General features: G+C 39.9%; 1 protein-coding gene across 5 annotated transcripts in view; it reads right to left on the minus strand.

Annotated features, from left to right (window-relative positions):
- Window positions 1-248: 248 nt before the first annotated feature.
- Window positions 249-13,863, minus strand: part of SEPTIN9 (septin 9) — a 282,042-nt gene continuing 268,427 nt past the window's right edge. For all 5 annotated transcript variants that reach the window (XM_032209323.1, XM_032209327.1, XM_032209324.1 and 2 more), the window contains 5 exons: window positions 8,956-9,073; window positions 7,704-7,799; window positions 6,539-6,635; window positions 3,563-3,614; window positions 249-2,991 (listed from right to left, as the gene is read on the minus strand). In XM_032209323.1, the coding sequence (XP_032065214.1) occupies window positions 2,853-2,991; window positions 3,563-3,614; window positions 6,539-6,635; window positions 7,704-7,799; window positions 8,956-9,073 (502 nt within the window). In that variant the 3' untranslated portion in view covers window positions 249-2,852. The remainder of the gene's footprint in view (window positions 2,992-3,562; window positions 3,615-6,538; window positions 6,636-7,703; window positions 7,800-8,955; window positions 9,074-13,863) is intronic.

Raw genomic sequence — 13,863 nt, forward strand, 5'->3', positions numbered from 1 at the left:
TACTCGGTAAACACTCCTCCAAACATACAATATCAAAGGAGAAAGCTGTTTTAGTCCTGCTTTTGCTGGCTGAAAAATACTGGCAAACATGGAATGATGATACAACTACTTTTAATTTTTGTTTTACTGAAATGCATGGAAAATGGGGTATGGAGACTTTCTCCGTTTCTTAGTTATCCATTTCATAAACACTTGAAATATAGATATTTATATATATTTTTAGATAATGCACAATTTTTATTTTGCTAAAATATAGCAAGTCAGCAAGTAAAAAAAATATTTTTTCCTCAGCTTAACACAGCTCAGTAAAGTTTTTCCATTTTTCTTCTCTTTTGGCTTGGGAGGGACACTTAAACTTAAAAAAGGGTAGTTTAGATTGACTTGCAATACCAAATGTGTAACAGCCTCAGAGCAAATAGTACTTGAAGACATATTCACCATGGGCAGAAATGACAAACAGATAAGAATCACATCTCCTCACAGTTTGGATTGAAGGAGGGGGGAAAACTTCTGCCCTGGAAGGATGTAGTAATGGCTCACAAGAGGTGGGTGGAAGACGACTTTATACGCTTAGAAGACCTGCATGAAGATGTGTTCATCTGCTGGCATCCTACATCTGGTATTTGATGTCTTATCCCGAGGCATTTCTGCCTGTTAAGAATGGCCACATGGGTGCCCAAATGTGAAAGAGGAAATCAGAGCATTTAATGTTGAAGGAAGTCAAGAATCATTACATAGGCTGTTCTTTTCAGAGCGGTCCACAAGAGGGCAGTATTGCTTTCTGGTTTCAAAAAGGAGCAATTGGGAGTCTGAACAGCATTTGGTCCTTCAGAGCTGGCTCTTTTGAGTCTCGGTTCAAACACTATAATGCTATAACCTATGGACTTCTTGCTTAATCATAAATACTGGCTAAAGCCTGGATCAGATTAGCATTCAGTTCTCACCCCACATTCATTGTTATGGAGAAATTGTCTCAAAGGAAAACATTTCCCCCATTAGGAATACAGACATCCCTCTACTGCATAAGGACTGGTTGGAGAATGTCAATGAATTCTATATTGAATAAACTTTCTCAGTAACTTTCAGCATACAAGATGTGAGAGATTTTTATGCAGCCTTTTGTCCACGATTGCAAAGTCATGTGCAAATGGGTTGGATATTCAACTTAATGGTTAAAATTTGGAGTCATGGGTAAGGAAAGCCAATAAATCTGGATGGTGCCAAGCCAGAAAAAAATGTGGCCTTTCAGACTGAGATGAACCTCCCGGATGATATGACTTGGGATGCATACCTGGGATGCTTTAAGCATAAGTAAAAAGATTACACTCAAAAACTGAACACTGAGATAATTTAGCCTATCCAGATCTCAAGAATGTCTTCGGTGTTTTGAAGGGGAGAAACAGCAGCTAAGCTCAACAATATTAATTATTGGGGTCTTCAAAGCATAGGAACTTCCACCATAGGAAAGCTTACACCCAAAGTACTTAAACAGAAGTCTAAATCAAATGTATGATGAACCCCTTCACTTCTGGAAAGTCAACAGGTTTTGGGGTTTCAGGCCTGATGAAGGCAGAGATGGAGTGAGGAGGATAAAAAAGGAGTCTTCTTAAAGTTGGGATGATCTACGTTTCCAAAAGGGGGCTTACTCTTAAAATAGAGCTGCCATATTATACCATAGTAGATCATCACTTTTTATTGAGTCTACTGGCTCTCTCTCTACTATTGTTGCCATTTTAAGGGAAGGGGGGAAGAAATCAGGCATGCTGGAGAAAGAAATGTATAGTGCTGTATAGAATTGTGCCATGCAACCATCATACATTTTTCTACCCACTCTACCATGTCTTTGAAAATGTATCTAGTCATAACAAATTTCATCTGAAATGGATGGAGTTAAGATACATAAAGAAAAAAAACAAAAACAAAACAAAACCCCACCCACCCAAACTGGAAATAAAACAGAAACAACTCCCTGTTCTTTCCAAGGTTTCAAAAACAATAAACTTTGGCACTAGATGAACCAAGTGGCTTGCAAAAGATTTGTATGGATCCGAGGCACTGAAGCAGAAAAAGAAGAAATAGACTTTTCTTTAATTATCTTCTACTCATAGTGAAGATGATGATCCTGTAGCGCATTCATCCAGTCTATTTGCTAAAGAAAGCCGCCCTGTTCAGATCTGATTTTGCCCCTTTCAACATTGTTCTGATATGCTATTGCTTAATTGGGAACAGAAGCTGCATGGAGACGGTTAAGAAATGCATAGCACCCTCTTTTCTTATTAACGTAGCTATGCTTCATATTTACTAGATTGGCACAATACTAGCAATCATTTCAAATAATTGGGCCAACAATACTTGGCTTAAACGATAGCACAGGAATCTGTGAAAAAGACCTCTTGATTCCCGATTAACAGAAAAAGAAAATTTCAATCATTGCTCATCTCTGTTTCAGGAAACTCAAATTACTGTATTTGTTTGAGAATCTCTTCCTTAGCTCCAAGGAAGGAAGATGGACCAGTCCTGGTCAACAACTTATGCTAAAGTGGTCACCATTCTATCAAAACTCAAGAAAAGCCCCACCTGATGAGTTCAACCTGAAGCTGATGTCCCTATAACAATTCATTACTATATCCTAAAAGGAAGGACAGGAGAGATGGTTTCACATCACAGAGACTGGGAAAGAGCAAGATACGATGTTTGTTATGGAAAGCACTGTTATTTGGTCAATTAACATCAGCAGCCTGGATACCATTGGCAAAGAGGAGGAAAGGACAATGGCACCAGCAAAGGATTTCTAGGATCGTGTTTTAAAGAAAGTAGGGGAGGGGGGATAGGGGAGGGGCAACTACAGAGCATTACATTTCATTGGCCACCAGTTCCTCCTTGTCAACCACACCATTGGACAGTGCGTTCTGGCTTTCATTTAAACGCTTAACTCTGTAGGCTTCGAAATGGATGCTGCTAGTAATGTCTTTGATGTTCTGCATGTGTGTCCTAGGAAAAAGAGAAGAGAATATTTTAAAAAAAATAAAGGAAAAGAAGAGATAGAGATCTTCAGATCCAAAGTTGGAGGTAAAGCCAATGTTATACAGGAATGTAAAAGATTATCTATAATGCAATAATAAAAAGCATATATTTTACCATACCCACATTTGATTTTTGCCATTTTCAGGAGATAAGAAAGTTAGATGTGTTAAATTTCGTGTATCTTAAAATTGGCAAGATTGCAATACATTGACAAATAGGGTCTGATACTTTTTGCAAGTTTTGACTTGTTCACACACCATATTTTAAATCACGATTTAAGCAAGGTTTATTGAATGGGTATCAGGCCATAAGGCATGGATGGCATCAAATGCAGAAATAGGCAGACCGTGTATGCAAAACCAAGTCCAACTACCATATCTTGAGTGACATGCACCATCTCCAACTTTGGTAGGAACAAAACCAGACTGGAGGGTCTATGATGTACCTATGGAATGGTGCAATCTTCCCCACCATCCCAGTCTTAAAAGTAATATTGCCTTGAAGCATCCAAATTGCCTTTTAGGAAATTGGCACCAACCTGATCAGGAGATCTCTCAAGTAAGCAAACTCGCAGTGTGTTGTATTCTCAACTGTCAATGCAGAAGAAGGAAAACAAGCAATTAGCACAAACTCTTACCTGCTAAATTCCAGAGTAAAGACAGGGTTCAAAATGCCATTCATTTCATAAAGAATCTGCAGCACTAAGCAGATCCCTAATTCTAATAGACTAGAACAGCTGGAAGGATTTCTTTCATATGGTCCAATTATATTGTCTTATGAGCAACTGTACCCTGTTTTCCCCAAAATAAGACCTCCCTGGATAATAAGCCCAATTGAGCTTTTGAGGGCATGCGCTAAAATAACCCCTTCCCTGAAAATAAGCCCTCCCTGAAAATATTGCAATACAGCAGCAGCCATGAGGTGACCACCTTCAAAAATAATAAGACTTCCCCCAAAATAAGGCCAAGTGCTTATTTCTGGGCTCAAAAGAAAATAAGGCCCTGTCTTATTTTTGGGAAAACATGGTACCTCCCGCTATTCCTCTGGATGACATGTTTCCAAAATCACTTTAATCTCAGACTTTGGCCTTCCAACACCCTTGCTAATTTCATGAGATACAAGAACTGGCCACAAGATGGAAGCACAAGGCTTAAAATACCCCCCCCCCCACCTTTCAATTAAAAAGTGCTTTATTTCATTGCCAGATGGCTTGTCCATTCCAGTCCTCTGACATAGGAAAGTCTCTCTTTTTGCAGTTCAACTTTTAACACTTGGGACTCCTTCACAATTTATTCAAAAATAAACCTTCAAACCTTGTTGTAGTAGGAGCCATATATGCTGACATAGAAATGCCAAAAGTATTTACAGCAATAATTGTTGGAAAAGCTTCTGCCACTCCTGATCAACTAAACAGGCTGAGATATGTTTTGCAAACATGCTTATGCAACCCTGTCCTTTCAAAACTGTTTCAAGGAAGATGGACGATTATGATGATCTCAAAAGTTTCAAGGAGAATTAAAACACAGCTATTCCTTGAGTTACAACTGTAATGGAGCCTGTCCATCATGGTCGTAACTTGTGATGCTCATAAAATGTGTCACTCATGTTACTGACGATATTTATTTTTGCACTGGTTGTTAAGCAAATCAAAGGTTTGTTATGGACATGGTTTTGCTGAAAAAAATGGAAGTAAATGTTGATTTTGGGCAAAACAATTGTAAAATGCAGTCACATGACCACAGGAGGCAGCAGGGGCACCTGGGCTGCAGTCACATGACGCTGTGGGAGCCAGGTAGGTCCACTGGAACTTCGAATGGTTGCTAAGTAATTGTTGACTACCTATATACCTTTCTACTCTACATAATGCCATAATAGAATCACAATCCAGTTCAAGAAGGTGATAAAATACATAGTACCTCCCCCCCCCACCCAAAAAAAAAAAAGGCTAACACTCTTTGTCTCCATTGCTTGATTCTCAGTGAGGGGAGATTCCAGATTTGTTTGTATTAGCTGCTACAGAAAATTGGATAACTGTAATAATGTTTACTGTTAATAATGAGAGAGGTAAGGGATGCTACTCCGAAACATCTTCTTCAACTCATTTGGTTCCACAGCTGCCAGTTTTAATATATTAAAATCTCTACAGGGCATGAATTAAATCCTACTTATGCATGGCTAATAGTCTGCATGGCACTTCCCTGTATGGAAGGAGGGTTCTCTGCCATGGAAAGTTGGCAATTTAAAATTCAGCAGAAGGGAAACAGAGGAAGGGAAGATGGGTGGTGGAAAGAATGAATCTGGGGTTGTTGAATCTGTTGCATGTGCTTAAGATCATACAGCAGTCTTCACATAAAATGCAATGAGGGAGAGAGAAGAAAGAAGGGAAAAATGATTGGAAAAAAAGGTATCACCCAAATATCCTGGGAAACCACTGCAACCCCTATTCTTTTAATAATTATGCTTGCTATTCTGCTCGCTCTTTAAAGCAGTATTTATGGAATCTTTCGCAGCATAACTGTGTTCTCCTATGAATGCCAAAAAAATACATTATAACTTGGTTTTAAATTGCTAAGATCTAACCAACATAATGGATATAATTATTTACCTGCACCCAGAATGATTGCCACCTGCAGCTAACATATGTTGATCCAAGCTACAACCCACAAGTAAAGGTAAAGGTTTCCCTCGCACATATGTGGTAATCATTCCTGACTCTAGGGGCGGTACTCATCTCCGTTTCAAAGCCAAAGAGCCAGCGCTGTCTGAAGACGTCTCCTGGTCATGTGGCTGGCATGACTAAAGGCCGAAGGCGCACAGAACATTTTTACCTTCCCACCAAAGGTGGTTGCTATTTTTCTACTTGCATTTTTATATGCTTTTGAACTGCTATGTTGGCAAAAGCTGGGACAAGTAATGGGAGCTCACTCCGTTACACGGCTCTAGGGATTTGAACCATGGAACAACTGACCTTTCTGATCATCAAGCTCAACGTCTTAGCCACTGAGCCACTGCTCAGTGAGTATCTTTCCTCTAATCTCCAAAGACTGCTGCAACTTCTCAGTGATCAATCACAGGGAAACCTCCTGATTTCAGAAAGTCTCAGGATGCTGTTTCATTTCAACACTGACATGAAGCCATTTTCCTTCAATAGTTTTGGGCCAGGCTGGGATTCTGGAAATCTCCCCTTTTGCATTTTGTATTTCTTCAACATCCAAAAGCTGAGAATTTGGGTGGAGATATAGAATTAAATGTGAGGTAGTGGAGCTTTCTGATGAAGCAACAAATCAAAGTTGTTTTTTCCTACTCTGACAATTCTTAATCCCGTTTTAAGCCATCATTGAGCAACCTAACCCACAAAATATGACTCTTATTCTGCCCAGCAGAGGGCAGCAGAGCATATATTTTTTCCAAAAAGAGATGCATACATTGCCACATCTTCCTCAGATTCAAGATGTTACTTTAGCAAATGGAAAGACACAATAATGGCAAGGAAACAATAAACAGGAATTCTTACCTTCGATTGTGCCCCATTTTGTTTTCCTTCCCAGAATTCTTCTTCCATTAATCTGGTATTCTTGGTCACTGCCCACCACAGCAAATGGAATCATTTCCTACAGTGAAATGTTAGGTTCAGAATGGAGGGTGAAAAAAATCTGGCAACTTTTTATTGCATTAAACAATTAAACCAAATATCTTTCTCCCCCCCCCACACACACACACACTTTATTTTTGAGACTTCGTAGGTTTGGTCCAGTCTTTCTACAAAAATTGCCCTATATCTGGGGATTAACAAAAGCCCAGAGTCAAATTAAATAAAAGGCGGTTTTATTTCAAGAAACTAAGCTTTATTTTTGTGAGGCACTAACGAGGAATGGTAAATTCAGAGAAAAACCTCTTATTTTCCAAGGATTAACAATATGGTGGCAAGACTGCTAATCAGAACCAGGCATTGTGGATAAATTAAGGCAGTCTTTTTTCACTTGCAGTAGCTCACCAACTAATTTAAAGTTACATTTTGTTTTTAATTTGATATTTATTTGTATAGTTTACTCCCGATTATATATTGGGAAGTTGTACAACACTCTGAGTCAGCTGATTGGGGTGGCCCTAAATGTCATGTAAATAAATAAATCAATAAAACTTATCTGAAAGAAAACTTAAGATGATCCCCAAATGTAAAGGGCAGAGGAAATGGCCATGAAGGACAGGAGGAAGAACCACTACCAAGTCAGGTCAAGAATGTTATGTGAGTAAACATCTTAGAAAAAACCCTCCACAGTTCACCCAAAATAAAAGAAAGGACAGGGGGAGAGGGGAAACACTTTATAACTTTAAAATACAATTAGCACTCATCTACATGACATTGATTTGCTAGTCTGATCTTCCCTGGAGGGCTGACATCCTCTCAACCAAAATTGTGAACATGTTTTCTAAGTTCTTCCCTGATGCTCACTTTAGCGTGTTTCAATGCATCCCTAATTGAAAGATCCCTTAAATCAACATCACTTTTATATCAAACATAAGGAAATAGACCAACTTGCAGATTTTTAAGAGTGATTCAGAAATCTAATAGACAGAAATAATTAAATATCGTTGAGAAGAATTATTGGAGCCTGAAAGTCTACTGTAAATCTCTGACCGCAAACAAAATGTGTATTAAAAGAGATCTACACACTTACTCTAAATTTTTCATTTATTAATCGGTCTTCAGAATCCTCATCAAACTGTTTCTGGGGATATACATCTATGCCATTAGCAAGGAGATCTGCTGTAATCTAAGAGGAAGGAAAAACATTGAACGTAATAAGGCTGTGATTAGACAGCTATACCAGTAAACGATTCTTATTGACTGAGCAATACAAAAAGGAATGTCTTTGGCCTTCATATCTGGTCACATTCTTATCACCCACAGTGAACCTGGAAAGGCAACTTTGCTGAAGTTAAGAAGGTGTGAAATTTAAACAATGTTTAAATAGCCTGGGATATTGAATACACTGCCATCCAAGAAAGCGATACAAACTGGAGTAAAGACACCAACCAGTCAAGCATGATCATTTGTGAATACAGTTAACTAGATAAACACTGGGAAGAAACACACAATATTCATAGAGCTCTCAGTACGCCTCTTGGATTTAGGTTGTTTAAAGCAGCTCCGGCCAGTCCTTGTGCACTGAGATGATAGTACACACTGTGGTTTTTAAGCCATCCACTCAAAAACATCAGTGTTGGGAAGCTGGTCCCAAGATTCAACTTTCTCCCTTCAATTACAAACTGTAATTCATTTATAGGCTGGTCCAAAATGGGAGTAACTTCCTTTAGGCTGTCAAGTCAATGGGCAAAATACTGAAGACCGGACAAGTTATTTTTGGCATCTGTGGCTGAACCAGTGGCCATCTTTTTTCCCCATGTTCATAAGGGTAACAATTAAACAAGTCAGAAGCCCTTTAACAGCACTGAACAATATAACCATTAATGATAAGGTCAGAACAAAGCAAATAAAGAGAGTCAGGATGGTTAACTTCACAGGATGAGAGCAGAGATATATCCCTTCAAACAGGGCTGGGTATGTGGGTGGTACAATTAAGTAATGAGAATTGCTTCCAACTATTCTTGAGTCACATGTATTAAGTTTGTCCTTTCAGAGCAATGACAATAACGAGCCTGTTTTTAAAATTCACCTGCAGCAAGATTTGCGAAATGGAAGGGGCCATTGAGTCTGTTTTCCCACCCTGAAGAGCGAGCAAAGTGAGAGAAACACATTATAGTGCTTGGAAATTGATGAAGACCTTTCCTCTTATTAGACAAGGTTGATCTGAACTGTGGCCCAAGGACTGGACTGGGCTGGGCCTCTGGGATGGTGTGGAAGTGAAAAAGGAAGAGGCTCAGAAAAATCAGGAAGGGCCTTGTCCTGTCCCATCCCATCCTGCTTACCCTTTGCTTGAAGGCGTCTCTCTCCTCCAGGGTTAATGTGTCTGCTTTGGCGATGACAGGCACAATGTTAACTACTTTGCTCAAGCGTCTCATGAATTCAATGTCAAGCGGCCGGAGGCTGAAAACAAGATAGAGAAGAGATTTCTTAAATGAGACCAGGAAAGTGGAAACTTCTGGGCTTCAGAAATGTCAGAAAGAAATGGCTCCCTCCCCCATAGGATACTTCAAAAGGGTGTGTGTGTGTGTGTGTGTGTGTGTGTAAAGTCAACAAGCAGATTTCAATGTGAACACAGTCATTCCTGTCTCTGATCCATCCACTCAATATACAGTCAGGCCAAGGTCTCACAAAGTCATGGAGATGCCTAAGGAAAAGCCACCATCAGTGTGAGAGCAAGTAGTTCATGTTCATCAAGAATTGGCACCCGGGGGCAGGCTGCCTAGAACACTGAAATAATATTATCTTGATTAAAAAAATTATCCTGGCAGCAATTGTTTGGTAAATGTCTTCAATCCCATTTTAAAGTTGTCCACATCAGAAGCCAGAGCCATATACTGCTAACTCTCTTAGCCTAATTCATTGCAGCAATTTAACAAGGGAACTCAATTCAACTGAACTCTTCAGAGTAAAAAAAAAACCCAAGGCAAACAAATACAATTTTAGCTTCCTATATCTCCTTGTAACTCAGGACATATCTGCATTCTGTGAATATGTCTATGCATACAAAATGTATACAAAGCTTACATTGCATACATACCAGCAAAAATAGAATGCAGACAGTTCTTCTTTGGTTTGTGTTGTGACTTTTAAAGTGTGGTTCCCTGCTCAAAAATCAGATACAGAAATGCACACAATTTGCATGCAAAAGCAATTCTTAAAAATACTTTTAATGTTTGCAAATGTACATGGAATCGAATATAACAGATATGGTTGAATAAAATATGGAAAACTGACAAACCCAAACCAATTCTTAGTTTGCAGTAATCTAGGCGTAGTGAAAAGGGAGCTTAACCTCTGGCTAGAAGGGTTATGCTATTTTCTTTGAAGCAATAGGCTTGCCTTCTGGTGGATGGCAGGTCTAAGTCCCATGTGTTTCTTCTTCCCTCACAAAACAGAACAACATATACATTTCACTTAGCTGCTCCCCCATTCCTTCATTTGTTTTTATTTCTTGTTAAAGTTGGAGTTTGTTTGTTTCGTTTCTTAGTCTTCAAGGCTTCTGCAAGTGACCAAGGGAGAAAAGGTTGCTGTGTTCAACTAGGCCCTGAGGCAGTATTGCAGGCTAATTCTGCCGACTGCCAGCAGTTCAATTCTGCAAACCACTTAGAGAAGGCTGTAAAGCACTGTGAAGCATTATATAAGCCTAAGTGCTGTTGCTATTAGGATACATTTTATACAAGAGAAATCAGGGAAGGCTACATGGTTGGAAAAAACAGGCATATTGTGACAATATACTCCAGAGAAGCAGCCGGCGGCAGGACAAAAAGAAAAAACAATTTGGTCTAGTGATTAAGGTGCCAAGCTTGAAACCTGGAGACCCTGAGTTCCAGTTCCTCCTTAGACACGAAAGCCAGGTGGGTACTTTGGACCAATCATTCTCAGCTCAACCCACCCATAGGGTTGTTGTGGTGGGGAAAAGAGGAGGAGTATATTTACCGTCTGGAGTAATTTATAAAAATAATAGGAGGGATAAAAAATCTTTAATAATAAGTTTAATAATTAAACGTTCTAACTTCAGTCCATCATGTGGCAGACGGAGAAAGAGAGAGCCAATTTCTCATGGAAATCACTTACCTTTTGCAAAGAATGCTTTTAAAAGCTTTGACAGGCTTAAAGTTCCAAGTTAGCTATATTTGGCTTTAATTAACTGAAGAGCAGCTATACTGCCAAGTGGTTTCCAGGTATTTCATATTGTAACAATTGCTTTCTCTCCTGAGAACCATGTTCTGAAAGGTGGGTTGTAAATCTCCCAGTAAAATAAATAACTAAAATGTTAGTGAAACTCCTATTTGCATTCTGCTACCTAGGATAGAGCTTCCAGCCCAACTGCTGTGACCGATAAAGAAAGCTGTGGGTATCCTGACTGATTCCAGCATTAATCACCGTGATATCTAGAAAATATATATTAAGACACACTCTCTTGTGACACAAAACACTCCTGGTTAAGCTGATCACTGGCTCTTTAAGAACATGCCGGAGTCCTGCCTAATGATGCAGCCTTCATTTCTTCCCATGTTAACATGTTACATTCATGAATGAAGGCAAATATACATGTCTCAGGATAATGTTGCAGGATCCAATCTGGGTCAGTCACTGGGACCACTGCACCTGCATGGTGGTGCAGTGGTTAGAGTGTAGTGCTGCAGGCTACTCCTGCTGACTGACGGCTGCTGCAAATTTGGCAGCTCAAATCCCACTAGGCTCAAGGTTGACTCAGCCTTCCATCCTTCCAAGGTGGGTAAAATGAGGACCCAAATTGTTGGGGGCAATAGGCTGGCTCTGTAAACCGCTTAGAGAGGGCTGCAAAGCACTAGGAAGTGGTATATAAGTCTAAGTGCTATTGCTATTTTGTCTTCCAAGCTTTCAGACTTGTGCTAGGGTCCATCCTCAGGGAGCTTCTCTCTAGCAGAGTGTAACACACTCTATGTAAATGCATAGAGAGAGAGGTCGCCTGAAGATGGGCTCCAGCACAAGTCTGAAAGCTTGGAAGACTAAAACTCTTGGCCCTCATGACCAACCCAGATTGGATACTACATTATTATGTTCATGCTAAACTAGAAATTCACACATTCATTGTGTATACAATAAAAGGATAAAGCAAATGGGGCAGATGGATTCACACAGTCTATGCAAGTAATTTTAAAATGGTTGTTTTTGTTTATCTTTTTTAAAATCAAAACACACACACACACACACACACACACACACACACACACACACACTGAGGCACAACTCAAGTTGTCTTCCTGCAGGAGAATCAGCACTGAACCTCATGACAAAGTTATGAGGTGACAGAAACCATGTTGCTTCTCATTTTTACATGAGTTATCAGCATCAATATGCAAATGTGAAGACAGACATCCAAGAAAATTTATGAAGCAGAAATAGTTGCAAAAGATTCTCCCAAAGCATGAAATTCCACAAAGTAAACAGTGATAGTGTTTCATCCCTTGCAAATAAGCAGCTTTCTAGTCCTTGCTGGGTCAAAAGGGAAGCCTGGGTTGAGGGAGGGGGGTTGCCAGCATGCTAACTAATGGCAGTGACCAGTGAAATAAGATTTCCTCAGTATACTCAATTTAGATTGCACACATGGATGTTTAGCTCTTCATTTTAATTATAAGGGTCACTTGTTTGCTCCTGACCTAGAATAGGAATTGGGATGGGTCACTGGCAAAGTTACTTGTATTCATTCCAAGTCAGAAACCCAGAAACAGAAGTGCTAGCAATGCTTGATGGAAAAAGTTTAATCCCGAGGAAGCAGATAGAAACTCTTTGCGAGATGAGCTCTGCCTCATGTAGTAAGCTTCAACTCTAGATTGCCAGGAAGTTGATAGGAAGCTGGGTTTTGATGGTTATAAAACTTTATTGTGGGAAGGTGGAGAAGTCAATGTACTTGAAGAAGGCTTTGGTGCAACCAATCCTAAAGGAACTGGCTCTATATACTGAACTACTACCCACCCAATATCTAACTTTCCTTTTGGAGTAAAGGCTATTCATAAGGTGGTGGACCATCAACCGTCAAAGGACTCTGGAAGAAATGGATGATCAGAACTTTTCCAATCTCCATTCATGTGGGGTGGAAACTGCTCTTGCTGATAGCACACAGTCGATCTTAGATGGAAGAAGGCTCCAGCCTTCAATGAAATTAACTATGGTATTTTTCCAAATTAGCAATAAGTGATACGAATTGAAAGCAACTAAAGGCTGAAGCAAAGGATTCAAAAGTTCCATTTGGAACATTTTTGTTCTCACACAAACTGATATGCACAAATATATAACTGTTGAAAGAGAAAGTGTATTTGTGTTTGCGTGTGTGTGTGTGTGTGTGTAAGAGAGAAAACTAAACCGAACTAAATACAATCCAAACTTGAATATTGCAATGCAAGCTGGTCTCCATGTCCCAAGGAAAAATTAATTTATATTAACCACAGTAGAGTAAACTCAAATGCTGCACATAAAGACGATCAATATTTTTGGGTGACTTAATTAGAACCGAAAGAAATCTAGAGTACTGTATATACTCGAGTATAAGCCTAGTTTTTCAGCCCACTTTTTGGGCTGAAAAAAGCCACCTCGGCTTATACTCGAGTCAGTGAAAAATTTGCCCGAAATGGAGGAGAAAAAGGGGCGGGGCCATGCCGCTGGGTGACACTCGTGAATGGCCCAGTGCCCCTGTGAGTTTCCCCTCCCTCTGTGTCAGTTTGCCGCGCAGCGCGCACCGCACCATCCCCCCTCCTCACGTTCTAATGTAATGCAGGGCTGTCTTACGATTCCCCTTCCTCCCCCTCCTGCCGCTCTGCAACGATGTCCCACCTCCTCCTTGTTATGGCAAGCAGCCACATAGCGATGTCCCACCTCCTCTTGTACAGTGATCCAATGATAGGAATCACTGTGCCATGTGTCATAGGAGGCGGGACATCGCTCCCGCGGCTGCACGGGACATCATCATCACAGCGGGACATCAGCATCATGAGGTGAGTGAAGTATTTCATTGAATACACCGCTAGTTTACTGTTTTTCTTTGAAATAAATATTCAAAAACATTATTGGTATCTATTTTTATTTTTGAAATTTACCGGTAGCTGCTGCATTTCCCACCCTAGGGTTATACTCGAGTCAATAACTTTTCCAGTTTTTGTGGTAAAATTAGGTGCCTCGGCTTATATTCGGGTCGGCCTATACTCGAGTAT

This window comes from Thamnophis elegans, chromosome 2 (assembly GCF_009769535.1).
Source record: "Thamnophis elegans isolate rThaEle1 chromosome 2, rThaEle1.pri, whole genome shotgun sequence".
In the NCBI taxonomy this organism is placed as follows: Eukaryota; Metazoa; Chordata; class Lepidosauria; order Squamata; family Colubridae; genus Thamnophis; species Thamnophis elegans.